At 42.1% G+C, this 25,894-nt stretch overlaps 1 protein-coding gene across 6 annotated transcripts in view; it reads right to left on the bottom strand.

The window, feature by feature from the left end:
• LOC106601093 (myocardin-related transcription factor B) overlaps positions 1-25,894 on the bottom strand; it is a 53,413-nt gene that overhangs the window by 13,072 nt on the left and 14,447 nt on the right. The window contains exons 2-3 of one of the 6 annotated variants that reach the window (XM_014193006.2): positions 19,630-19,716; positions 8,171-8,414 (exon numbers count right to left, since the gene is read on the bottom strand). In XM_014193006.2, the coding sequence (XP_014048481.2) occupies positions 8,171-8,327 (157 nt within the window). In that variant the 5' untranslated portion in view covers positions 8,328-8,414; positions 19,630-19,716. Of the gene's footprint in view, positions 1-4,568; positions 4,879-8,170; positions 8,829-19,629; positions 19,717-25,894 lie in introns of those variants that run through there. The other 5 variants (XM_014193009.2, XM_014193007.2, XM_014193008.2 and 2 more) reach the window with 5 other exon arrangements.

Below are 25,894 nucleotides of genomic sequence, written 5' to 3'. Positions count from 1 at the left end.
GATAGGAGGGAGGTTGGTCGGGGAGGGTAGGTGGGCATATAACGTGAAGGTCTAGCAACCCAAACGTTGCATATTCGACTCACATAATGGACAACTTTTACATGTTAGCTAATTAGCAACTTGTAACAGTTGAAGTCGGAAGTTTACATACACCTTAGCCAAATACATTTCAACTCAGTCACAATTCCTGACATTTAATCCTAGTAAAAATCCCCTGTTTTAGGTCAGTTAGGATCACCACTTTATTTTAAGAATGTGAAATGTCAGAATAATAGTAGAGAGAATGATTTATTTCAGCTTTTATTTCTTTCATCACTGTCACGTCCTGACCAGTATAAGGGTTATTTGTTATTGTAGTTTGGTCAGGACGTGGCAGAGGGTATTTTATTTATCTGGTTCGGGGTGGTGATTTATTTAGTAGGGTGTTGGTTTAGTTAGTTCCGGGTTTTTGGGGTTATGTTCTATGTTTGTATTTCTATGTGGTCTCTAGTCTTTTGTATTTCTATGTCTAGTTTATTGGGGTTGGACTCTCAATTGGAGGCAGGTGTTTTCTAGTTGCCTCTGATTGAGAGTCCTATATATGGGTATGTGTTTGGTTAAGTGTTTGTGGGAGAGTGTTCTTGGATTGCTGTGTTGCCTCGTTTTGTTATTTTTGTATACGTGTTTTTTTTTTTTCCCTTCTTTTCCCGTCACTAAAGAAGATCAGTATACATGTCCCTGCTGCGTTTTGGTCCTCTCCTTACGACAACGTGACAATCACATTCCCAGTGGGTCAGAAGTTTACATACACTCAATTACTATTTGGTAGCATTGCCTTTAAATTGTTGAACTTGGGTCAAACGTTTCGGGTAGCCTTCCACAAGCTTCCCACAATAAGTTGGGTGAATTTTGGCCCATTCCTCCTGACAGAGCTGGTGTAACTGAGTCAGGTTTGTAGGCCTCCTTGCACACTCTTTTTCAGTTCTGCCCACACATTTTCTATAGGATTGAGATGACTTGTGTCATGCACAAAGTAGATGTCGTAACCGACTTGCCAAAACTATAGTTTGCTAACCAGAAATTTGTGGAGTGGTTTTAATGACTCCAACCTAAGTGTATGTAAACTTCCGACTTCAACTGTACTTACTACTTTTTAACTACTTAGCTAGCATGTTAGCTAACCCTAAACTTAACCCCTAACCCTAACTCCGAACCTTAACCCCTAGCCTAGCTAACTTTAGCCACCACAAATTGGAATTCCTTATAAAGAACATTGTGTACATTTGTTATGAAGAAGACAATTGTGTAATGGACCTGAAAAAATTGACGAGTCACCAATTTGTGTTGACACACCACGTCACAGCCCAGCCAGAACAAACCAGGAAGTCCTGTTCCTCCACCAAAGACATCCTATAGAGACAGCCTACAGACTTTCTGCATGGTTAACCTACCAGACAACTAGCAATAACACACTTCTTGGCACTGTGAGTTTACTTTTGAGCGATTACATGGGCTTTACATATTAATATACAAGCTCTCTTCAAATAAAGTGAAGACAAGGACATACTGAGGAAGGACTGGGATGCAAATGCCGAGGTAACTTTACATAGATGTTCAACTTGAAATACAAACATAGACACAGGCAAGGGATGAGTCTTTCTCAAGTACCACTGTAGAAATAACAAACCCTAAAGACTAATTACAGTGCAATGTTCATATGTCCGAGTCACCTCCGAGTTGGAGATGATGTCATCCCAGGACTGAGTGAACTCGGTCTCTTTTGAAAGTGCCGACCCATAAAAAGTGAGATGTGTAGTCTTGTTTTAGAGTGGTAAGCACAGATCCATGAAGTCCTTGTACAATAAAAAGACAAGAAGGCCTCTTATGCAGGAGGCTCCAAATCCTTGGACGGCACCCAATGTTATTTTTCTATCATAATAAACTGCAGTGTGAGCCCAGTTTAAACATGTTATAAACAGGCGAGCGTGGACGTGTTATTTCAGTGGAATAACAGTGATCCTCAGCAAAAATATTTGAAGAGGAAGGTGATGGTTGATGGTGACGAACGACGCGGCGCTGTGAAGAACGTTGGGGCCCTTATCGTCACCAAGGCATTGTGTTCATAGTGAGGTCGGACTGCTGCTGGAGTAGACTGCTCATTGGCTATAGCCAGATGGTCAATGCACAGTCAAACACACACACACTAAACACTACATACACACACACACCCAGGCCTGCTCTGCTCTAGTCCCCTGGGACAGTCACTGCGTCTGACCAGGCCAACGTGACTCACTCCAGCTAAAATAAACTGGGCAGCTGTGAGAAGAAGGCCTGGGAACCATGGAGTCTGGAGGTGGCATGGGGGTAGGGGCCAGGACTGGACTGGAACCCAAAGCATTGTACAGAGTGGGGGGGACCCGCTCCCACTGGTGGACAGAGGAGCACAGAGAGTCCCAGGGAGCCAAGGCAGGGGAGCAACTGAGTCCATTCTCAGAGCCCCCCAAAACTTTTACAAGCCCCTCTGCGCCTCCAGGGCTCAGAACACTGTGTTCCTACTCCCTATCCATGGTTCCCATTACACGTTCACACCAGGGTCAGGTTAGTGTTTTTTGTCATGAATCTTGTTCTGGAGGAAGTTCTGCAGCGGTCACTAGCTGGAACAGCCACAAAGACATAAAATCAGATTTTGACCCTATCTTTAACCACACTGCTAACCCTAATGCCTAACCCTAACTTTAAATGAAGACCAAAAAGCTCATGTTTGTTTTCATTCATAAAAAAAAAATGGTGACTTTGCAGCTCGCCTATCTAAGGGGAAAATCGCTCAGTGCTGCCTCCAGGACAAGACTCATGACAATACACATCAACCTGTACACCAGGGGGGCACCGACACAGAAAGATCATTCGGGAAGATTGGAGAGAATTACCATTGGTTGGTTTCAATATTCATATTATCCACTTTGACTCGACTGGAAAAGAATGCTAAAGGATAATTGACGATTTATGAGAACAATATTGCCATTTCAAGTTGTTACTCTTGACATCAACGTGGCAGTACATCCAATGCCTGAGGTGCTCCTTACATTTTGTTTGGCCGATGTCAATAGTGCTGTTCTCTGTGAACCCTGGCTAACCTCTGTGTGATGCAAGTCGGCTGTACTCCCCTGCTCTCCAGCACAACATAAACAGAGGTACTTCACAAACCTCAGAGTGTACATAGGCTTTACTAAAATCCCTGGCTCCTGATTCTATCTCTAATCCCCTGCCCATATTCGTCTCAACAAAACTCATCTCTGGACAAAGTCTACCGTTAGATCTCTTGGCCTGACTTTTTCCTAGAAACACTCTGCGTAAATATAAAAGAGAATCTGTTTTGTTATGGCTACACTGTTATAGAAACAGTCGGACACTGACATAAGCTATGTTGACATTACTGCGGGAAATATACAGTATTCTCCTCGCAGCTCAGCTGTGCTCCGTGCCCTTGCAAATGCTCATTCACTCGATGAGTCAGCTTGTTGTTTGATGTATGCTCGAAGATAGATAAGGAATAAAACATTGGCAATAAATTCAAACCAGATCCATCCAACTCATCCAAGCATGATTCTACACCTATGACCCGAGGGGACACAATACCTTTTAAATAGGACTTACATTGAAGCCAGGTAATAGAGTCATATCACCTTTTCTTTACACACCAAGTTGTTCTTTGAAACACCTAATACTATCAGGAGCTGCCCTGTGACGGTATGCAGGTCACAAACAGAATGTGGAGCTACAGCATTTTCAGGTTTAGCATTTCACTGGAGACTATTCCTCCCAGCCAACATACTGTACAGCAGAATGCTATTCTTCAGGAAAAGGTACTAACTAAGTGGTGACATCATGCTTAGCTGAGCTCTGCAGTTATTTGTCATCATAAGAAGTGAACACAGAGTCCTGGATTTAAGGATCCTAATAATATGATACGCTATATAAACCCACCTCCCTAGTCCCCTCCCTCATTTTTACTTAGCTTGTTTCTAATAGAAAACAACAACTCTTTACACTATTGTGGCGCTGTTAATCCAGTCTCTAACGGATGCTGGACATCATTTAATAGCTATTCCTGTAATGCCCTATCATTTCCTGGTGGGACTCTCTGTCTCTGTCCTAGCCCAGCGTCAAGGTGTTATCATCAATTAATCAGTACAGATTACTCTGACATCACTGCCGTTGGGCAAGTTGGTCAAGGCCTATAAGTAGCTGTATATTTCATTCAAGGTAATCACGTTGACTGAAAAGCAAACCTAAACCCATAAAGCCATACACATTTCACTGTAACTCCATTATTTTACTGAGAACTTTAACAACTATTTGCCTTCTAGTGAGAATATACGGTAGTTATAAAGTCCTAAACACACAACATTTTTGGAGACAAACGTAGAGGAAACCAAAATGGATACTGATTTATGTTGATACTGGGCTTCATGCCAACAACGTAGTGATGCTACCTAGCAGAGAGAGGAAGAAAGAGTGAAAAGGTAAGCGATAGAAAGAGAGAGTGAAAGAATGATGAGGGAGAAAAGGAAAGACAGAGACAGGGGCACCTGATTTAAATTTACCCCTGCAGACGGCGGGGGTCTCCACGTCGAGGCACGCCATAGAGGAGGAGAGAGCCGGGTCGCTTAGCGGTCGGGTCTGGAGTCCCATGGAGTGATCAGGGCAGTGAGGAACGAGGACCAGCATGAGGGTTTGGTAATGAGGGAAAACACCCAGCTAGGAGCGTATGGTAAGAGAACTGTTTCTCACAGTCTGGTACGTACAGTCCCTCCCTCTCTCTCCAGTCTCTCCAATCTCTCTCTGCCTGTCTTTGTGTTGGTCTCAGCGGGAGCGAGTGTGCGCTCACTTATGCTCTGGCTGGGCTCAGCCAGTAAGAGTCAGGAGGAGGAGGGAACACAGACAGACGAGCCACTGTTAACCCCTGCTGGGTCACTCTGCTCTGCTCTCAGTGCTCTGCTCTTTCAACACCAGCCTCATTAGAACTAAATACAATGAGTCAAGCAACTTTAATTACCAAAACAACACAGAGAACAATACAACCTTTTGACTAAACCAACTGCTGTCCTAAAAGTCTATAAAAGTAAGTCATACTTTCAACCAAATCATGAAATAGGCTAACTAACTGCATGTAATTTTAAGTTATTGTGTCTTTCTTGGCCCAAAAACATTGAGTATTTGTGACTTTTGAGTGAGAGGATGAAAAGCTCCATGAAAGAACGAGCCGGGAGTTCATTTTCATACCATGTTGTGTCACTGGATAAGAATGACAAAAACAAACATGCTGAGGCCCCTGGGACATTGATGTTTATCTTTGTCACTTTTCCCAGTTGTAAAGTGTGTATTTCTGACATTTAGCACATTCTTGTTATTGCTAACATTTTCATTTCATTATTTCGACTACAACACTACACTCAAAGCACAAACATGACATTAATACAATCTTATCTATTGTTTTCATTTGTGTAGACCCGACCGTAGCTGTTGCTCACTAATATTGACATAAGTATCAATATTTTCTTTCGGATTTCAAACAAAATAGATGAAATGTAAACATTAGAAATGGGAGGTGGTTGCATTCAACCCTGTCTCCTTCACAATGTTGTCTAGGAGAACATATATCATCCTGGTCTCTGTGTCCGAGAACAAATAACTGCAAAGAGAAATATCACCCACCCAGAGGAGACTTGTAAAGGGACAACAGGGAAGAGAGAACACCGAAGAGTGATAACAGATGAATAGGTGGTCATTTCCAGCCGGTTAGCATTCACATACAGGAAGTATGAGTCATACGCTTGAAGTCCAGATCTGTGTCCTTCCCTACTCCCTAACCCTGAAGGTTAAAGGGCAGAGGGCAGCCAACATGAACTGGCATGCTGCTTCTATTTCCATTCCAATCCATTTCGCCCTGGTGTATATTTCACCCATGTCAATGTTCAAGGACGACTTGGGAACAGTCATGAACGTGTTAACCTTACAATACTATAAAATGACACAACTGCAAGCTGAATGTCTAGATAAACAGCTGTAGTCATATTATGACACTAACAAAGATACAGACCCGAAAGGAAATGACTGGCCGGTACTATGTGTTCAAATGGATTAGGAATGCTGCTTAAATGAAAGCAAGCTTCTTTATAGAGCCGGTCCTGATCCTGATTCTAGCCCCTGTTGTGCAGGTGAATCCACTACAGGGGTCTTCCTCTTAGGAAGAAAGACAGGATGCAGTCTGTGCTCTAGACTCCCCAGATGCTCCCTGTCACGTGCCAGACTGTGTCAGCTCCTGCTGGGGCCCAGGGAGGGAGAAAGAGCCCTGGTGGGGAGGGATTCATGGAGCTCAGACCTGGCCTGCAATGGGATCAATGTGTCTGCAGCCCAGAGCAAGAAGAAAGTGGCAATCAATACAGAGAGTGGCACAAGATGGAGTGCCAAGCAGAGACACTGGCCTATGAGAGCTCCCCACTAAAGGGGTGTGTTGATGTTGCAATGTCAAGGGCCTCCACAAGCGCATACTGTATGGAGTAAACACTTCAATAATGGATAGTATGACGTCCAATGTGCACCACTATCAATACAAAAATGTTGGGTCCCGGGTATCACGTGAGCTGCATTGGAAATTTTTAATCAGACATTAACCAGAAGAGAAAACAAACAGCGAACTTCCTGTATTATTCTGGTGATAAAAGACATCATAGTCTGAGTCGAGTACAAGTTTTCTGAGGGAGGGGCTTGTGAGGGGAGGGTATTAAGGGTCAGTACACAAGAGATTAAACTTGGCCAGACGCATGTATTTTGTAACTGAACAAATCAAAAATCTCCACTACATCATCACATCATCAACAAGGCGTAGAGTGCAACACATTTGAGTTTTCCCAGTGTCTGTCTCTTGGGCAGTAAGGTTGGGGTGACCAGTGGTCTCCACCCCATACTCTCCATTCCTGACTGTGCCCTTTCTAGAGACTGGGAAAATGTCAGGGTACCACTCAGGGTGGGTGAGTGTCAGCCTGCCCACCAGACACTGCCCCAGTGCTACCCCTCACTATGGTTCACATGCCAGGGGAATATTTTCAGACTGGGGTTCTGGCTGTGGTTGTGAGAACCAGAGGGTTAGGAGAGTGAGATAACAGAGGAGATCTCAAGATACTGAAGGTCCACAATTTCAAGGAAAATGTACTGGGAAATATTAGTAAGGAATTCATCATTAGTGAAAAGTTAAACTAGAGGCTCAACCCGTTCATTGACTTTTGTTGAAGTCTGTTCATCAGAATCTGCATCTAATTTATCATTAATAATTCCCACCTAAAAAGCTGCTTTTCTGAGAGCAACCAACAAACAAAACACTTAGTGGCCCAAGGAGAGGGCTGACTTTGGGACTTGATGTCAGGAACCGTTCAAGCTGTGATTATGTGTTGGCTTCCAGATGCAATTCCAGTCTAATTCCTCACTTCTCTCCACAAACAAATCTCTCTGGACTGGAGAAGAGTTTGTTTTCTCATTGTCAGGGCAGGCTCGCTCTCTGATGGATGACGTAGAAACCAGAGTCTCTGGGTTAATTTCAATCGTATTTCCTTGATTTTTCAGAGCCTCGGATCTGCTCCAATGCATTTTGAGGAGGCAAGGAGAGAGGATGCAAGGAATCAAACACAATTGATTCACCCTCTGTGTTTTCACCACTCATCCTCCTGATACTAGGTATGCAATTACAAATTGGAAATTAGTATGCAAAGTGGAAATTACAAACTTTAGAAGCCTTTTTAAACCTCTAATACACTATTCAATTGGCAGCCAAGTTTGCATTTCCTGCTGTGCAGGAAATTTCCTGCAACAAACAGGGTGATCGAAGTAAGATCCTACATCTGTATATGACACTATATAGGCTAGGCCATAGGGTGCCATTTCAGATGCATGCCCTAGGTCAGGGCTGCCCAACCCTCTTCCTGGAGATCTACAGTCCTGTGGGTTTTCAGTTCAACCCTAATTTAACACACCTGATTCTACTAATTAGCTGCTCAACAAGACCTTAACTAGCTGAATCAGATACGCAAAATTATGGTTGGACTGAAAACCTACAGGACAGTAGATCTCCAGGAAGAGGGTTGGGCAGCCCTGCCCTAGGTGATTGACCTAGGTGACTGAATGGTCTACTACTCACCGTTCTTACGCTCTTTGAGAGGCGGCAGGCTGGGACTGGGCTGCATAGTCAGATCTTCCAGATCGTGGGTCACTGCCTCGCTCCGGAGACTGGGCACCAGCAGCGCCAGCTGCAGACTGAAGTCCCCCTCCACTCCCAGACTCCCCTGGGGCTCCATGCTGCAGCCTCAGGACTCAGGACGAGGAGCTAGGCCGGGTCTCCTGGAAACCAGCAGGGCAGATAGAGCTGCTGTTGTCAGTTGTTGCTGGGGAGATGGGAATATTGTGCCATTTTACAGCAGGAGTTATTAATCACATGACAAACTTGGCTGCCAATTGAATAATTGAATTTACTTATAACAGTTTTACTTATAACAGTTGATTGCATGGAGATCACCATGGAACTGAAGCAGAAGGGAGCTTGACAATAAAGTTAAAGATTCATGTGCCCTGTTAACATTTAATCTGATGCTGATCAATAAGAATCACGCTAAAAGTCAAATTACTTATTTTAACAGATGTACAAAATGTAAAAGGTCTTAGAATATTGTATGTTTCTAATTAGTAATACATTTCCCTTGTTTTGTATAGAATTGGATTCCAAAGTTTCCTTTTGGTCTTATTACCATCACTTCATCAACCCATATTCTGGAAGTACAGTTGAAGTCGGAAGTTTACATACACTTAGGTCGGAGTCATTAAAACTAGTTTTACAACCATAACACAAATTTCTTGTTAACAAACCATAGTTTTGGCAAGTCGGTTAGGACATCTACTTTGTGCATGACACAAGTCATTTTTCCAACAATTGTTTATAGACAGATTATTTCACTTATAATTCACTGTATCACAATTCCAGTGGGTCAGAAGTTTACATACACTAAGTTGACTTTGCCTTTAAACAGCTTGGAAAATGTACATACACTTTAGCCAAATACATTTAAACTCAGTTTTTCACAATTCCTGACATTTAATCCTTGTAAAAATTCCCTGTCTTAGGTCAGTTAGGATCACCACTTTATTTTAAGAATGTGAAATGTCAGAATAACAGTAGAGAATTATTTATTTCAGCTTTTATTTCTTTCATCACATTCCCAGTGGGTCAGAAGTTTACATACACTCAATTACTATTTGGTAGCATTGCCTTTAAATTGTTGAACTTTGGTCAAACATTTTGGGTAGCCTTCCACAAGCTTCCTACAATAAGTTGGGTGAATTTTGGCCCATTCCTCCTGACAGAGCTGGTGTAGCTGAGTCAGGTTTGTAGGCCTCCTTGTTCACACACACTTATTCAGTTCTGCCCACACATTTTCTATAGGATTGAGGTCAGGGCTTTGTGATGGCTACTCCAATACCTTGACTTTGTTGTCCTTAAGCCATTTTGCCACAACTTTGGAAGTATGCTTGGGGTCATTGTCCATTTGGAAGACCCATTTGCGACCAAGCTTTAACTTCCTGACTAATGTCTTGAGATGTTGCTTCAATATATCCACATAATTTTCCATCCTCATGATTCCATCTATTTTGTGAAGTGTACCAATCCCTCCTGCAGCAAAGAAACCCCACAACATGATGCTGCTACCCCCATGCTTCACGGTTGGGATGGTGTTTTTCCGCTTGCAAGTCTTCCCCTTTTTCCCCCAAACATAACGATGGTCATTATGGCCAAACAGTTCTATTTTTGTTTCATCAGACCAGAGGACATTTCTCCAAAAAGTACAATCTTTGTCCCCATGTGCAGTTGCAAATCGTAGTCTGGCTTTTTTATGGCGGTTTTGGAGCAGTGGCTTCTTCCTTCCTGAGCGGCCTTTCAGGTTAAGTCGATATAGGACTTATTTTACTGTGGATATAGATACTTTTGTACCTGTTTCCTCCAGCATCTTCACAAGGTCCTTTGCTGTTGTTCTGGGATTGATTCGCACTTTCCACACCAAAGTACATTCATCTCTAGGAGACAGAACGCGTCTCCTTCCTGAGCGGTATGACGGCTGCGTGGTCCCATGGTGTTTATACTTGCGTACTATTGTTTGTACAGATGAACGTGGTACCTTCAGGCGTTTGGAAATTGCTCCCAAGGATGAACCAAACTTACAGAGGTGTACCATTTTTTTTTCTGAGGTCATGGCTGATTTCTTGAAGATTTTCTCATGATGTCAAGCAAAGAGGCACTGAGTTTGAAGGTAGGCCTTGAAATACATCCACAGGTACACCTCCAATTGACTCAAATTATGTCAATTAGCCTATCAGAAGCTTCTAAAGCCATGACATAATTTTCTGGAATTTTCCAAGCTGTTTAAAGGCACAGTAAACTTCTGACCCACTGGAATTGTGAATCAGTGAATTATAAGTTAAATAATCTGTCTGTAAACAATTGTTGGAAGAATTACTTGTCATGCACAAAGTAGATGTCCTAACCGACGTGTCAAAACTATAGTTTGTTAACAAGAAATTTGTGGAGTGGTTGAAAAATGAGTTTTAATGACTCCGACCTAAGTGTATGTAAACTTCCAACTTCAACTGTATATGTTCTATACATGTCTTTATGTGGCTCTTATCCCAGAGTAAGAGTGGGATAAGGAGTGTGTAGACAGCATTGTAGATAGTGTAGACTGGGCACAAGGCTCCACAGCTGGAGCGTGTTCAGCAGGACGTTCAGATAGAAATATGCTATGTAGAACAAACATTCCTCTCGTATGTGTTGAATAAGGAATAACGTCAGCTCTATGCACGGAATTTCTATCTGTAACGTTGGAGAACGTTTTGCAACTGAATGTGGCCCTGTTCTATGTCTGCCAGTGACAGATGCTGAATATGCAACATGAGGCAGACTGTGGTGCAGATACAGATCCAGGCTGCTTAGAAATGGAGCCATCGTCGGTCTGTTTCAGGAGAACAGCCTACAGAGGGGATTCAGGTGTACACAACGTTATCCTTCAAGTGCCAGAGAGTAATATAAAATGACCTTACCCTATAGCTGCTACAGTGTCTGGCTTCTGAAACCTGTCATCCAAAAGTAGAAACCCAAGACATCTGAGCTGCAAGGCACCTTCCATCTCTAAAACCAACTCCAGCTGTGTTAAAACTAAGGCGGATCTTTGTTTGTTCTTCTTCATGCATTCCGGTTTCAGTGCTGAAGATAGTCTTGGTAGACTCCCACTGGGAGCTGGCAGACTGGGAGAGGTATGAGAGGTGGCTATGGACAATGACAGCATTCTGGGCACAGTCCTCCCATCTCAGCGTGCGCTCAGCACAGCTCCTCATGAGTAAGCAAAGCAACTGTTTAGCACATCTCAGCATTAGCCTAGGTCTTTATGGTTCTTCTCTTGAATTCACACCACTAGTACAGAATATATTTTTTGAATGTCAGAACATGTGGTTTTAAGGGTAGAGAGTGCAAGCTTAGAAGAATGTGAATATTTATGTCAGCTTGACGTGTAAACTGATGCTTGGAGATACATATCGAGGCTTGTAAGTGTGTTTTTTTTATTTTGATGAGGGGGGAAATATATAAAAAATTCCAAACCATTCTAATCATTTAAGTGATATAGTGTATGGGATGTCAAAACCAGTTATTTCTAGCATCTTGTACCAGACAGATGTGCCACTTCCCCTATCACCCATTTGAATGTCCTATGTCAGATAGTGATGCCATAAAACATATCAGATACACTTTCCTCATATAACAGTCAATTCCATCGCAGCGTACACAAAGCCTACAGTTGCTGATTGATTTATGCAATACAATGGGTTAAATCACAGGGATAACAAAATGCTTTCAATGATGTGCCATGGAGCCAAACATATCACCCTTCCATCCCCTCTGTCCCAACCCAGAATCTACTCTCTCTCTCTATAATGTGCTCCAGCCTCCCAGAGGTTGGTGTGGCACCAGTCCCATTTCTCCTGTCTGTCTCCAGGGTGTTATGCTGGGTAAAAAGAGAACCAGCTGTGTTGCAGGATGACTCTGGATAAAGACACAGTCCAACATGGAAATATTGTTATTTATATATAACACACATATAAATCTCCATAGTCCTTTGGTATGAGTAGCAGTGCCAGAAAACGTCAAAATAGTTTTTGACAAAGATAGTTTTACACAATGAGGTATGTGCTCTCTACCACATGAGGCACATTATCAAGATGGGGAAAACAAATGAGAAAGCTGCTACTTAACTCCGTTGATATACGGTACAACTAGGAGAGGGTTTATTTGCAGCTAGGAGAAGGTTTATTTGCAGCTAGGAGAGGGTTTGTTTGCAGACAGGAGAGGGTTTGTTTGCAGCTAGGAGAGGGTTTATTTGCAGCTAGGAGAGGGTTTATTTGCAGCTAGGAGAGGGTTTGTTTGCAGACAGGAGAGGGTTTGTTTGCAGCTAGGAGAGGGTTTATTTGCAGCTAGGAGAGGGTTTATTTGCAGCTAGGAGAGGGTTTATTTGCAGCTATGAGAGGGTTTGTTTGCAGCTAGGAGAGGGTTTGTTTGCAGCTAGGTGAGGGTTTATTTGCAGCTAGGAGAGGGTTTATTTGCAGCTAGGAGAGGGTTTATTTGCAGCTATGAGAGGGTTTATTTGCAGACAGGAGAGGGTTTATTTGCAGCTAGGAGAGGGTTTGTTTACAGCTATGAGAGGGTTTATTTGCAGCTATGAGAGGGTTTATTTGCAGCTAGGAGAGGGTTTATTTGCAGCTAGGAGAGGGTTTGTTTACAGCTAGGAGAGGGTTTATTTGCAGCTAGGAGAGGGTTTATTTGCAGCTAGGAGAGGGTTTATTTGCAGCTAGGAGAGGGTTTATCTGCAGCTATGCGAGGGTTTATTTGCAGCTAGGAGAGGGTTTGTTTGCAGCTAGGAGAGGGTTTGTAATGTGATCCCTGGACTCTTTGCCAAGACTAATGTCAGCTTTCAGTGTGCTGTTGATCTTCGATCCATACTCAGATCCCAATGCTTCTTAGTTTACACTCTAAGTCAGCTGAAGTACACACATTAGTGTTGTTTACAACCAGGGCTATGCAGGAGATGAAGGATTGCCTCTCCACTTGAGATGCTCCAGCTGGCCAAATAAACCAGTCTTATCGGCGATGCATGTAAATAAAGATAAAGCGTCTCCAAACTCAGGCTGTTCCATTATTAACCTGTTGGGGCTAGGGGGCAGTATTTGCACGGCCGGATAAAAAACGTACCCGATTTAAACTGATTACTACTCTTGCCCAGAAACGAGAATATGCATGTAATTAGTAGATTTGGATAGAAAACACTCTAATGTTTCTAAAACTGTTTGAATGGTGTCTGTGAATATAACAGAAATCATATGGCAGGCCAAAACCTGAGAAGATTCCATACAGGAAGTGCCCTGTCTGACAATTTGTTCTCCTTCTGTGGCATCTCTATCGAAAATACAGCATCTCTGCTGTAACGTGACATTTTTTAAGGGTTCCATTGGCTCTCAGAAGACGCCAGAAAGTGTAATGGGGTGTCTGCAGTCTCTGGGCTAAGTACAGCAGCTCTGTTTGTGAGTGGTCAGGCTGGGAACAGTGACACTGGAGATGCGCGTTCATGAGAATTCTCAATTTTTTTCTTTCAGCCTTTGAATGAATACAACGTCGCCCGGTTGGAATATTATCACTATTTTACGAGAAAAGTAGCATAAAAATTGATTTTAAACAGCGTTTGACATGCTTCGAAGTACGGTAATGGAGTATTTTGAATTTTTTTGTCACGAAATGCGCTCGCGCGTCACCCTTCGGATACTGACCTGAACGCACGAACAAAACGGAGGTATTTGAATATAACTGTGGATTATTTGGAACCAAAACAACATTTGTTGTTGAAGTCGAAGTCCTGGGAGTGCATTCTGACGAAGAACAGCAAAGGTAATCCAATTTTTCTTATAGTAAATCTGAGTTTGGTGAGGGCCAAACTTGGTGGGTGTCAAATTAGCTAGCCGTGATGGCCGGGCTATGTACTCAGAATATTGCAAAATGTGCTTTCGCCGAAAAGCTATTTTCAAATCTGACACCGCGATTGCATAAAGGAGTTCTGTATCTATCATTCTTAAAATAATTGTTATGTATTTTGTGAACGTTAATCGTGAGTAATTTAGTAAATTCACTGGAAGTTTTCGGTGGGTATGCTAGTTCTGAACATCACATGCTAATGTAAAAAGCTGTTTTTTGATATAAATATGAACTTGATTGAACAAAACATGCATGTATTGTATAACATAATGTCCTAGGAGTGTCATCTGATGAAGATTATCAAAGGTTAGTGCTGCATTTAGCTGTGGTTTTGGTTTTTGTGACATATATGCTTGCTTTGAAAATGGCTGTGTGATTATTTTTGGCAGGGTACTCTCCTGACATAATCTAATGTTTTGCTTTCGCTGTAAAGCCTTTTTGAAATCGGACAATGTGGTTAGATTAATGTGTGGGTCACATAATCTTCTCTTTAAAATTGTGTAAAATAGTCATATGTTTGAGAAATTGAAGTTATAGCATTTTTGAGGTATTTGTATTTCACGCCACGCGATTCCACTGGCTGTTGACTAGGTGGGACGCAAACGTCCCACCTTGCCCAGGAAGGTTACCACTATACAGTCTATGATATACTCCATGGAAAGATGTTATCGCTCTGCAATGCATCGGCCTGCCTGGCTGTATTCAGTTAGCCAAGTATGCACCAGTCCAAAAAAGTCAGGTGTACCTTTGGCTAGGATGGAAGTGTACAGTCTAGATGAATCCTCTTGGTACATGGTCTGTGGTACTCTGCAGGTCTGTTAACTTCTCAGGGCTGCGTGGGACGCTACCGTCCCACCCACGGTTCACACTATTCAACAGCCAGTGAAAAATCAGAGCACCAAATTCAAAACAACAAAATGTCATAATTCAAAGTTCTCAAACATACAACTATTTTACACAGTTTTAAAGATAAACCTCTCCTTAATCCAACCACATTGTCCGATTTCAAAAAGGCTTTATGGCAAAAGCATAAAGTTAGATTATGTTAGGACAGTGCCAACACAAGAAAAACCACACAGCCATTTTCCAAGCAGGAGAAGGGTCACAAAAACCATAAATACAGCTAAAATGAAGCTCTAACCTTTGACGATCTTCATCAGATGACACTCCTAGGACTCAATGTTACACAATACATGTATGTTTTGTTCGATAAAGTTCATATTTATATCCATTCAGAAAATATTTTTCCTCCAAAACTGACGGTGAATCAGCACAGAAATTTACAAGAATACTCATCATAAACGTTGATAAAATATTAAACTCTTATTCATATAATTATAGATAAACATCTCCTGAATGCAACCGCTGTGACAGATTTCAAAACAGCTTCACGGGGAAAGCACACTTTGCAATAATCTGAGTAAGGCGCTCAGAAAAATACAACAGGCAATACAGATACCCGCCATTTTGGAGTCATCTAAAATCATAAATAGCAATATAAATATTCACTTACCTTTGATGATCTTCATCAGAAGGCACTTCCAGGGATTTCCCAGGTCCACAATAAATGTTGTTTTGTTCGATAAAGTCCATAATTTATGTCCAAATACCTCCTTGTTGTTAGCGCGTTCAGTAAGCTACTCCAAATGTAGGAAGTGCGCCCAAAATTTCACGACGAAAAGTCTAAAAAAGTTATATTTACGTTCGTTGAAACATGTCAAACGTTGTATAGCATCAATCTTTAGGGCCTTTTTAACATAAAACTTCAATAATATTCCAACCGGACAATTCCGATGTCTTGAAAAACGTTATGGAACACAGCTACCTCATCACGTGAATGCGCGCCACAAAACTCATGTCATTTTCTGAGTCACCAACTTCCCGGCCTTCTTGTTCACTCTGTGTTCACCGCAAAAGCCTGAAACTAGGTTCTAAAGACTGTTGACATCTAGTGGAAGCCTTAGGAAGTGCAAAATCACTGTGTGTTAGATAGGCAATGACTTGAAAAGACTACAAGCATCAGATTTTTGCCTGCCATATGAGTTCTGTTATACTCACAGACATCATTCAAACAGTTTTAGAAACGTCAGAGTGTTTTCTATCCGAATCTACTAATAATATGCAATAATATGAGTCTGGGCCTGAGTATTAGGCAGTTTACTCTGGGCACGTTTTTCATCCGAAATCGAAAATACTGCCCCCTATACCTTGACAGGTTAAATATGGTTTAGCGCTCAAGCCAGTCCTGTTCCTTAGATAGCCTGTTATTGGCCAAAGACAGACCAGGAACCATGCCATGCCATAACTATGGGGCGTTCTGGCTCCTTGAATAAACAGATGTAGATCATATCAATTGGAATAGCCTGGGTTTTTTGTTTGGATAAACTTGCAAACCTTACGAGAGTTGTTTACTGGATTCCTTTCAATGAAAAATCTGTCATCAGTCATTTCTACCAAAATGTACTCATCACTCATCATAAAATAAAATGAACATGAGAAAAGGAAGGAATGTAGCTCTACAACTGACCTGCCACATCCTTTCCAGACAATTGCCAGAACAAACATGACATTTCCAGTGAATGCCATACTGATGGGTCTAACCTTTCAGTTAGGAAGCTACTTCAACACAACACAATACTCCATCACTGAGATAGCTTTCCTGCATACCAATAATGGCTCATTAAACTTACAGTATGTGCCGGGCCATAAGCCCCATTACGTTTTTCCTGTACTGCATACTAGGTCTTTCTCCTGGTTGATTGCATATGTTGTCATGATGAGAAAACATAAATTTCCACTATGACTATTTTGATCTCATTGGACTGTTGACCCTATGTCCTAAATTATCTTTCACAATGAACATTTCCACTTGTTTTCCCCCAAAGAGAATGCCTTTAGACATCAAAGCCTTTTTAGTGTCAAATCCCGAGTGTTGAGTCCAAAAAAAGTGTGTAACTACAGAGTTACATCTAGTGAAGCGTTCTCAGGTTACAGTACAAAGAACCAAATCAAGATGAAACCAGATTCAGCAATTAACTTGGTCACTTTAGCTTACAACGCATAAGAAGAACCACAGTATAAGTAGCCAGCAATAATATGGTTGACAAACCCTTATAAGACACTCAAGCTGATTTAAGGCACCACTAGCAGGCTATGGTTTCTCATTAGAGACCAAACACTGAAGCAATCCTCTGTCTTCCCCGAAGGTACATGACGTGTGCTCTAACCAAGTTCAGATGCACTGTGGCAGATAGAATCTGCTACTCATGCTTCTGCATCACACTGGTGTTTGCTATGAAACAAAGACTTGCTTTAAGTGAGTGAGAGCGAGAGTGAGAGAGAGAGCGAGAGAAAGAGAGAGAGAGAAAGAGAGAGAAATAGAGAGAGTGAGAAGGAAAGAGAGAATGAGAGAGAGAAAGAGAGAGAAGAAAGAAAGAGAGAGCAAGAGAGAGAGCAAGAGAGAGAGAGTGAGAGAGAAAGAAAGAAAGAGAGAGAAAGAAAGAGAAAGAGAGAGAGTGTGAGAGAGAGAGAGAAAGAAAGAGAGAGAAAGAGAGAGAGAGCAAGAGAGAGAAAGAGAGAGAGTTGAGAGAGAGAAAGAAAGAGAGAGAGAGGGTGAGAGAGAGAAAGAAAGAGAGAGAAAGAGAGAGAGCAAGAGGAAGAGAGAGAGAAGGTGAGAGAGAGAAGAGAGAGCAAAAGAGAGAGGGAGAGAGAGAGAGAGAGAGAGAGAGAGAGAGAGAGAGAGAGAGAGAGAGCGGGTGTGCAGAGCATGGCTAAGACACCCACACGTTCAATGTGATCTGGCTACAGGTACACACATGTGAAGAGAGTTAGTAGGTCTTGCCACAGCTCTAAGCCCAATTCTGGGCAAATAAAATAAATGGACTTGGTTTTGGCTACATAAACCACCTGGCATGTTGATACAACCAAGATAAATGCCTAGTTGGATCAAGGCCTGACAGCCTAGCTAGAACACATGAGCATAGTGTCAGGGTTGAGGGTTTGGGCTGATTGATTACAGGTTATAAAATATTGAGATTACAAGCCCTTAGCCTAGTGTTATTCATTATTGAGAGGTCTGCGTAGTTGGCACAGTTTGACCCTGTCTGTCAGTCCAGGAACAAGGTGTATCGCCTTCCACCTGGTTTTAGATGTTATCTAAGTGGCCAAGCCAAGGGTCTGACACTGTAGGAATACTATCTCAGAGGAAATAGAATTGCTAGCCTAGCCATTCGTGATTACAGTGCCTCGACATTACAGTGGACTCTGTAAATCCAGACACTTTTATTTATTATAATGATCAATAAAGATTGTGCTACCACGGGGAGCATGCTGATACAATTCAGTAATTTTGGCTCTTGGTTTTCCTTGGTTTTCACAGAGGAATCTCCTCTACACCCACTACCTTCCCATTCTTGCTGCTGTGCTCCTCATCCCCTGCTAGTCTCTCTGTAGTGCAGTGCACATGGTGGGAAAGCCAGAGGGAAATCCCTGTAGGCCTCTGACTTCTCTTTGAAGGCCATGAAGGCTATGCGGCACGCAGGCAGCTGCCAAGAAGAGTCTACGGAAAGGCATTCCTCGGAAAGGCTGTGTGGGTCACATCATCTTCAACACACACACATGGATGCATGCACACACACTTACATACACACACTTACATACACACACACACATGCATGCACAATCAGATCACACACACACACACACACACACACACACACACACACACACACACACACACACACACACACACACACACACACACACACACACACACACACACACACACACACACAACACGCACAGGGATGGGCAAAAGTGACATACTGATCACAGTAAAGTACCTCAGCTGGATTGCTGCTGTCACATTTATATTTATTGCAAATGATGATAATGAGATACTGAACCCAATGCCTGGACATAAAATCAGTCAATGCAATACTACTACTGGTGAGAAAGATGGCAACAAACACTCCTGATCATTAAATACACACCACTGTGTATTTAGTCTGCCAAATATTTCAGTGTAAGAATTGAAGTGAGCCACAGTTCTTTATTCGATATTTCTCTTCTATTATTTTCTTCATAGAACCAACCACAGAGCATCAGTAGATGGCGATGCAGTGCATTAGCTGGAGTGAGTCACTTCAAATTCCTCACTGATGTTGGAAGCCAGTTACATGTCATTTTCAAGAATGTTCTGTTCCAAACCCTGGCAGTGCCTTTATTTTCTTTTTATTCAAAATGACTGATCCCTAAAGGAAAGGAAACTTCAGCCATGTGTCACCATTGCTATTTCGGTAATTTAGTATATTTCTTTCTAAGCCAACCTCTATGTTGATGTTTGGGTTTAACTTGATCTTGAAAAGGCATTAAAGAAAGTATATTATCAATTAAAATAAACGCATATTGGATTATAAGAAGTACTTTAAAGTAAATTGAAAGTAAATGTTCAATCCCTCATTGATGATTTACAGCACAGTGGTAGAGGAGGAAAATATTTATACTGGGTGAGACAACCTTGAGGTGTTATCTGGGTTTACCTGTGACAGTACGAGAGGGAGCAAGGAGAGGACACTGTCTGGCAGTGCTGCTGTACAACTCAATAGGTCATGGCGCTGCCTTCCATACTGGAACACAAAGAAAATATATTTTTTAGTATTGAATCCCCCTTCCCAGTCACTTTGAAATGAGACTACCATCACTTCACCAATGAGAAAAAATATTCTCTAAAAAGGAAATTATAGATTAACATGTAAACCAGATTGAGACTTGATTTTCAGCTTGAAAGTTTGCATCTCATTGGAGTGGGTTGCCGTGGTGACGCTAATTGGTGAGCAGAGTGCAGTGTTGGTTGGGGCTAAACAATAACAGGACAGGTATTTATAGATCAGTGGCTCTTCACTGGAGTGGCAGCCTTAAGATATGGAAAACAGGCACACTGAAGCAATAGGGTCCAGTTGCGACTTCATCTCCCAGAGCAGACATCCCTCAGGGTCTCTATGCTGCCCCCTACTGATATGCAGTAGTAGTGTGTGGGTAAAATCACTGGGGAAGCCATATTTGCGCATTGGGACCATGATATATAGACCTAAAGGCAGAGACAATAAGAAGACACTGTTGACGAATAAATTCAACCACACCTTTGTTTTATCACAAAACTGGATAGCTACCTCTGTCCAGTGAAGTCCACGATGCACATTGCATGTAACAGACAGTTACATGACCTACAGCATGGTCAAGCAAGTTAATGTTTCCGACATTATCGGACTACTAAACAACTATTGATTTAGAACCACAGAGAGTTACCACAAGTCACAAAGAAAACAGGAGCTGCCTCCACTATTCCAGCACCATTTCAACTTCAACATTTCAACATCATCGAGAGCATCCTGACCGGTTGCATCACCGCCTGGTATGGCAACTGCTCGGCATCTGACCGTAAGGCGCTACAGAGGGTAGTGCGAACGGCCCAGTACATCACTCACTAGGGCCAAGCTTCCTGCCATCCAGGACCTATATAATAGGCGGTGTCAGAGGAAAGCCCATAAAATTGTCAGAGACACCAGTCACCCAAGTTATACAGTGAGGGAAAAAAGTATTTGATCCCCTGCTTATTTTGTACTTTTTCCCACTGACAAAGAAATGATCAGTCTATAATTTTAATGGTAGGTTTATTTGAACAGTGAGAGACAGAATAACAACAAAAAAATCCAGAAAAACGCATGTCAAAAATGTTATAAATTGATTTGCATTTTAATGAGGGAAATAAGTATTTGACCCCCTCTCAATCAGAAAGATTTCTGGCTCCCAGGTGTCTTTTATACAGGTAACGAGCTGAGATTAGGAGCACACTCTTAAAGGGAGTGCTCCTAATCTCATTTTGTTACCTGTATAAAAGACACCTGTCCACAGAAGCAATCAATCAATCACATTCCAAACTCTCCACCATGGCCAAGACCAAAGAGCTCTCCAAGGATGTCAGGGACAAGATTGCAGACCTACACAAGGCTGGAATGGGATACAAGACCATCGCCAAGCTGCTTGGTGAGAAGGTGACAACAGTTGGTGCGATTATTCGCAAATGGTCGAAACACAAAAGAACTGTCCCTCCCGCGGTCTTGGGCTCCATGCAAGATCTCACCTCGTGGAGTTGCAATGATCATGAGAACGGTGAGGAATCAGCCCAGAACTACACGGGAGGATCTTGTCAATGATCTCAAGGCAGCTGGGACCATAGTCACCAAGAAAACAATTGGTAACACACTACGCCGTGAAGGACTGAAATCCTGCAGCACCCGCAAGGTCCCCCTGCTCAAGAATACATATACATGCCCGTCTGAAGTTTGCCAATGAACATCTGAATGATTCAGAGGACAACTGGGTGAAAGTGTTGTGGTCAGATGAGACCAAAATGGAGCTCTTTGGCATCAACTCAACTCACCGTGTTTGGAGGAGGAGGAATGCTGCCTATGACCCCAAGAACACCATCCCCACCGTCAAACATGGAGGTGGAAACATTATTCTTTGGGGGTGTTTTTCTGCTAAGGGGACAGGACAACTTCACCGCATCAAAGGACGATGGACGGGGCCATGTACCGTCAAATCTTGGGAGAGAACCTCCTTCCCTCAGCCAGGGCATTGAAAATGGGTCGTGGATGGGTATTCCAGCATGACAATGACCCAAAACACACGGCCAAGGCAACAAAGGAGTGGCTCAAGAAGAAGCACATTAAGGTCCTGGAGTGGCCTAGCCAGTCTCCAGACCTTAATCCAAAAGAAAATCTGTGGAGGGAGCTGAAGGTTCAAGTTGCCAAACGTCAGCCTCGAAACCTTAAGAAGATCTGCAAAGAGGAGTGGGACAAAATCCCTCCTGAGATTTGTGCAAACCTGGTGGCCAACTACAATAAACATCTGACCTCTGTGATTGCCAACAAGGGTTTTGCCACCAAGTACTAAGTCATGTTTTGCAGAGGGGTCAAATACTTAATTCGCTCATTAAAATGTAAATCATTTTATAACATTTTTTACATGCGTTTTTCTGGATTTTTTTGTTGTTATTCTGTCTCTCACTGTTCAAATAAACCTACCATTAAAATTATAGACTGATCATTTCTTTGTCAGTGGGCAAACGTACAAAATCAGCAGGGGATCAAATACTTTTTTCCCTCACTGTAGACTGTTTTCTCTGCTACCGCACGGCAAGCGGTACCGGAGCGTCAAGTCTAGGACCAAAAGGCTCCTGTTGTTATCTATGCATAGTCACTTCACATGTACAGATTACCTCAGCTAGCCTGTACCCCTGCACACTGACTCGGTACCGGTGCCCCCTGTATATAGCCTTGTTATTCTTATTGTGTTACTTTTTTATTATTACTTTTTATTTGAGTCTACTTGGTAAATATAGGGCTTGTAAGTAAGCATTTCATGGTAATGTCTACACTTGTTGTATTCGGCGCATGTGACAAATAAAGTTTGATTTTATTTGATCATTAAATCACCTCTGCTTAGTCTAATACAGTGACAACTGAAAGATACCAAAACCTATTTAGTCCAATCAATGTAAGCTAAATATGATGTGGCTGTCCATGGTTATGATTTCTATGTGCGTGTGTATGTATGCGCGTTCGTGCAAGTAGAAAAACATGTTGACTCAACCTACTAAGAGAAACACCAATGCCATCCTACTCTCTTTCATGTTGACCAAACTATCACTCTGTCATATACTACACACCTTTATTTTTTGTTGTCCTAGGCTACCTGGCTAAAATGCTTGCTTGCTAGCCTAACTTCCATTCATGGGCAATGTTAGCTAGTTAACATTAGCCTGCTACATCTAGCTACTGTACATATTGAACTTCCATCCTCTCAGCCCAGGGGCACAACAATGTATGAATTAATGGTTGGATCAGAATTGCCATTATAATCATATGCCATTAAGGAGAATTAAGTAAAACCACAAGTCCAAATCTCTATCTCAATCCATGGCTAATTTAGGAAGGGGACAATTTTAGCTAGCTAGCTAGCCACCAGAGAACAACAACACAACGAGATACAACAATTCAAGTTTTTCTGTCAATGACGTATGCTCTCAATGGGATTTGATAGGAGTGACGCCAAAATCCAAGCTGGCTTCCCTTGACACTTTTTTTTGGTGCACCAGGACCATTCACAGTTAAGCTCAACGCTGATTGGCACATTTTTTATACTTTTTTTTTATCAAAGGAGGCCAAACGCTCGCTGGCTTCCCATGCCTTCAATGATATAGCGGCAACAATGTCATACTCGTTTGGACCAGACAGCATCAGATAGATGGCCTACACGTAGAGAGACAGAGGGGCGCTGTTTGCTCGCTCAGATGCTTTCTCCTGTGAGATGCATTCAGCCTCTCGCGAATTGAAGGAAAATTATGAAACAGAGAGACAAAAGATAAAAAATATAATTTCGGAAAAATAAATATTGGTAATTTTTTGAGGGAAACCAAAGCTTCCCTTGGCATTCATGAATACACGCCACTACTGATATGTCATCTCTCAGTGCAGTGCATGTCAGGAAAAGTGGGGGTTTCGAAAAGACTGGGCATTTAGAAAGGATAAGAAGAAGTGGAGGTTTCAAAAGGTACCATATAAGGAGAAGTGGGGTTTTTAAAAGGTACCACATAAGGAGAAGTGGGGGTTTTAAAAGGTACCACATAAGGAGAAGTGGAGGTTTTAAAAGGTACCATATAAGGAGAAGTGGGGTTTTTAAAAGGTACCACATAAGGAGAAGTGGAGGTTTTAAAAGGTACCATATAAGGAGAAGTGGGGTTTTTAAAAGGTACCACATAAGGAGAAGTGGAGGTTTTAAAAGGTACCACATAAGGAGAAGTGGGGTTTTTAAAAGGTACCACATAAGGAGAAGTGGGGGTTTTTAAAAGGTACCACATAAGGAGAAGTGGAGGTTTTAAAAGGTACCACATAAGGAGAAGTGGGGGTTTTAAAAGGTACCACATAAGGAGAAGTGGGGGTTTTAAAAGGTACCACATAAGGAGAAGTGGGGTTTTTAAAAGGTACCACATAAGGAGAAGTGGGGTTTTTAAAAGGTACCACATAAGGAGAAGTGGGGTTTTTAAAAGGTACCACATAAGGAGAAGTGGGTTTTTTAAAAGGTACCACATAAGGAGAAGTGGGGTTTTTAAAAGGTACCACATAAGGAGAAGTGGGGTTTTTAAAAGGTACCACATAAGGAGAAGTGGGGTTTTTAAAAGGTACCATATAAGGAGAAGTGGGGTTTTTAAAAGGTACCACATAAGGAGAAGTGGGGGTTTTAAAAGGTACCACATAAGGAGAAGTGGGGTTTTTAAAAGGTACCATATAAGGAGAAGTGGGGTTTTTAAAAGGTACCACATAAGGAGAAGTGGGGTTTTTAAAAGGTACCACATAAGGAGAAGTGGAGGTTTTAAAAGGTACCACATAAGGAGAAGTGGGGTGTTTTAAAAGGTACCACATAAGGAGAAGTGGGGTTTTTAAAAGGTACCATATAAGGAGAAGTGGGGTTTTTAAAAGGAACCATATAAGGAGAGGTGGGGGTTTCTAAAGGAACCATATAAGGAGAAGTGTTTTTTTTTTAAGGAGTCTTTATTTTATTTTTATTTAACTAGGCAAGTCAGTTAAGAACAAATTCTTGTTTATAATGACGGCCTACACAGTCCTGTGTGCATACTTTTTACGTATGGGTGGCTCCAGGAATCAAACCCACAACTCTGACGATGCAAGCGCCATGCTCTACCAACTAAGTCACACAGATTACGTTTATTCTTACACTAAATTGCCCTTTTAATTAAGATAATTTGGTTTCTGGAAAGTGCAATAATCCTGAACTATGAGCTTTAGTTAATTTATGGTCCTGTAATCAGCATACCCAGGATGCGTGTGTCCGTCCCACTGAGTCATTTGAAGCCTAGTTATGACATTACGTACGGGCACATGACAATATTTCTCTTCCCATAGATGCCTGAGGCAGATGATTTTGCCTCAGTAAATTACAACCAAGAGGCAGATGAGGGTGTAAACATGTCCGGACAATGGGCTGCCTGTATGACTCAAAAGCTGACCTCTTCCTGACACAATTAACAACTCTGCTATCTCAGCAGGGGTTTATTCTGTGTAACCCACAAGGCCTACTGGCAGTGGATTGGTTTCACAATAGTGTAGAAATCAATACTTGTCCCCTGCAGATTCTTCAAAATACACATGATGCCAACACTAAATCTTTGTCCCTTTGAACTGACACAGCATATCTATTTCATAGGTTCCTTGTGTACCACAAGGTTAAACCCCTAGTGAGCATGAGGCGACAGCTCAAAGCCTGCCTCGCCCGAGTTCACTTGCAGTCCACTGAATTGGGATGTACCGTGTCACCACCTAGGGCAGGAAGTGAGCCACATAGTGCACATGACTAAGCATTGAGTGTCAGCGTAGTAAGAATTCCACCCTATCCTGGGGGTTAAAAGTGTCCTCATGGATCCATGGTATATTGTGTTTGTCCTCGTGGTTGGTGTAGATGCAATTTGATGCTAAGTAGCTAAGCCATGTCAAATCTGATCACAGTGCATGGACTCATTTGAGACTTGTTGGGACACATCTGTAGAAAAAAACTAACAGACATGGGAGGCAAAGCCTGTGATCTGATTGTTATCTGGATCATTCATGAGAAGACACAGACAGTGGTGAGATAAAAAAAATCATTATGTCCTATCAGGAAATAGTAAGACTTAAAAGCAGTTCAGCACAACAGGAGTTAGAACAGAAGAAGTTGAAATGAAAAATC

This window comes from Salmo salar, chromosome ssa03 (assembly GCF_905237065.1).
Source record: "Salmo salar chromosome ssa03, Ssal_v3.1, whole genome shotgun sequence".
Taxonomy (NCBI): Eukaryota; Metazoa; Chordata; class Actinopteri; order Salmoniformes; family Salmonidae; genus Salmo; species Salmo salar.
Note: the sequence above shows the minus strand (reverse complement) of the source record. Positions and strands in the feature narration are given on the sequence as shown.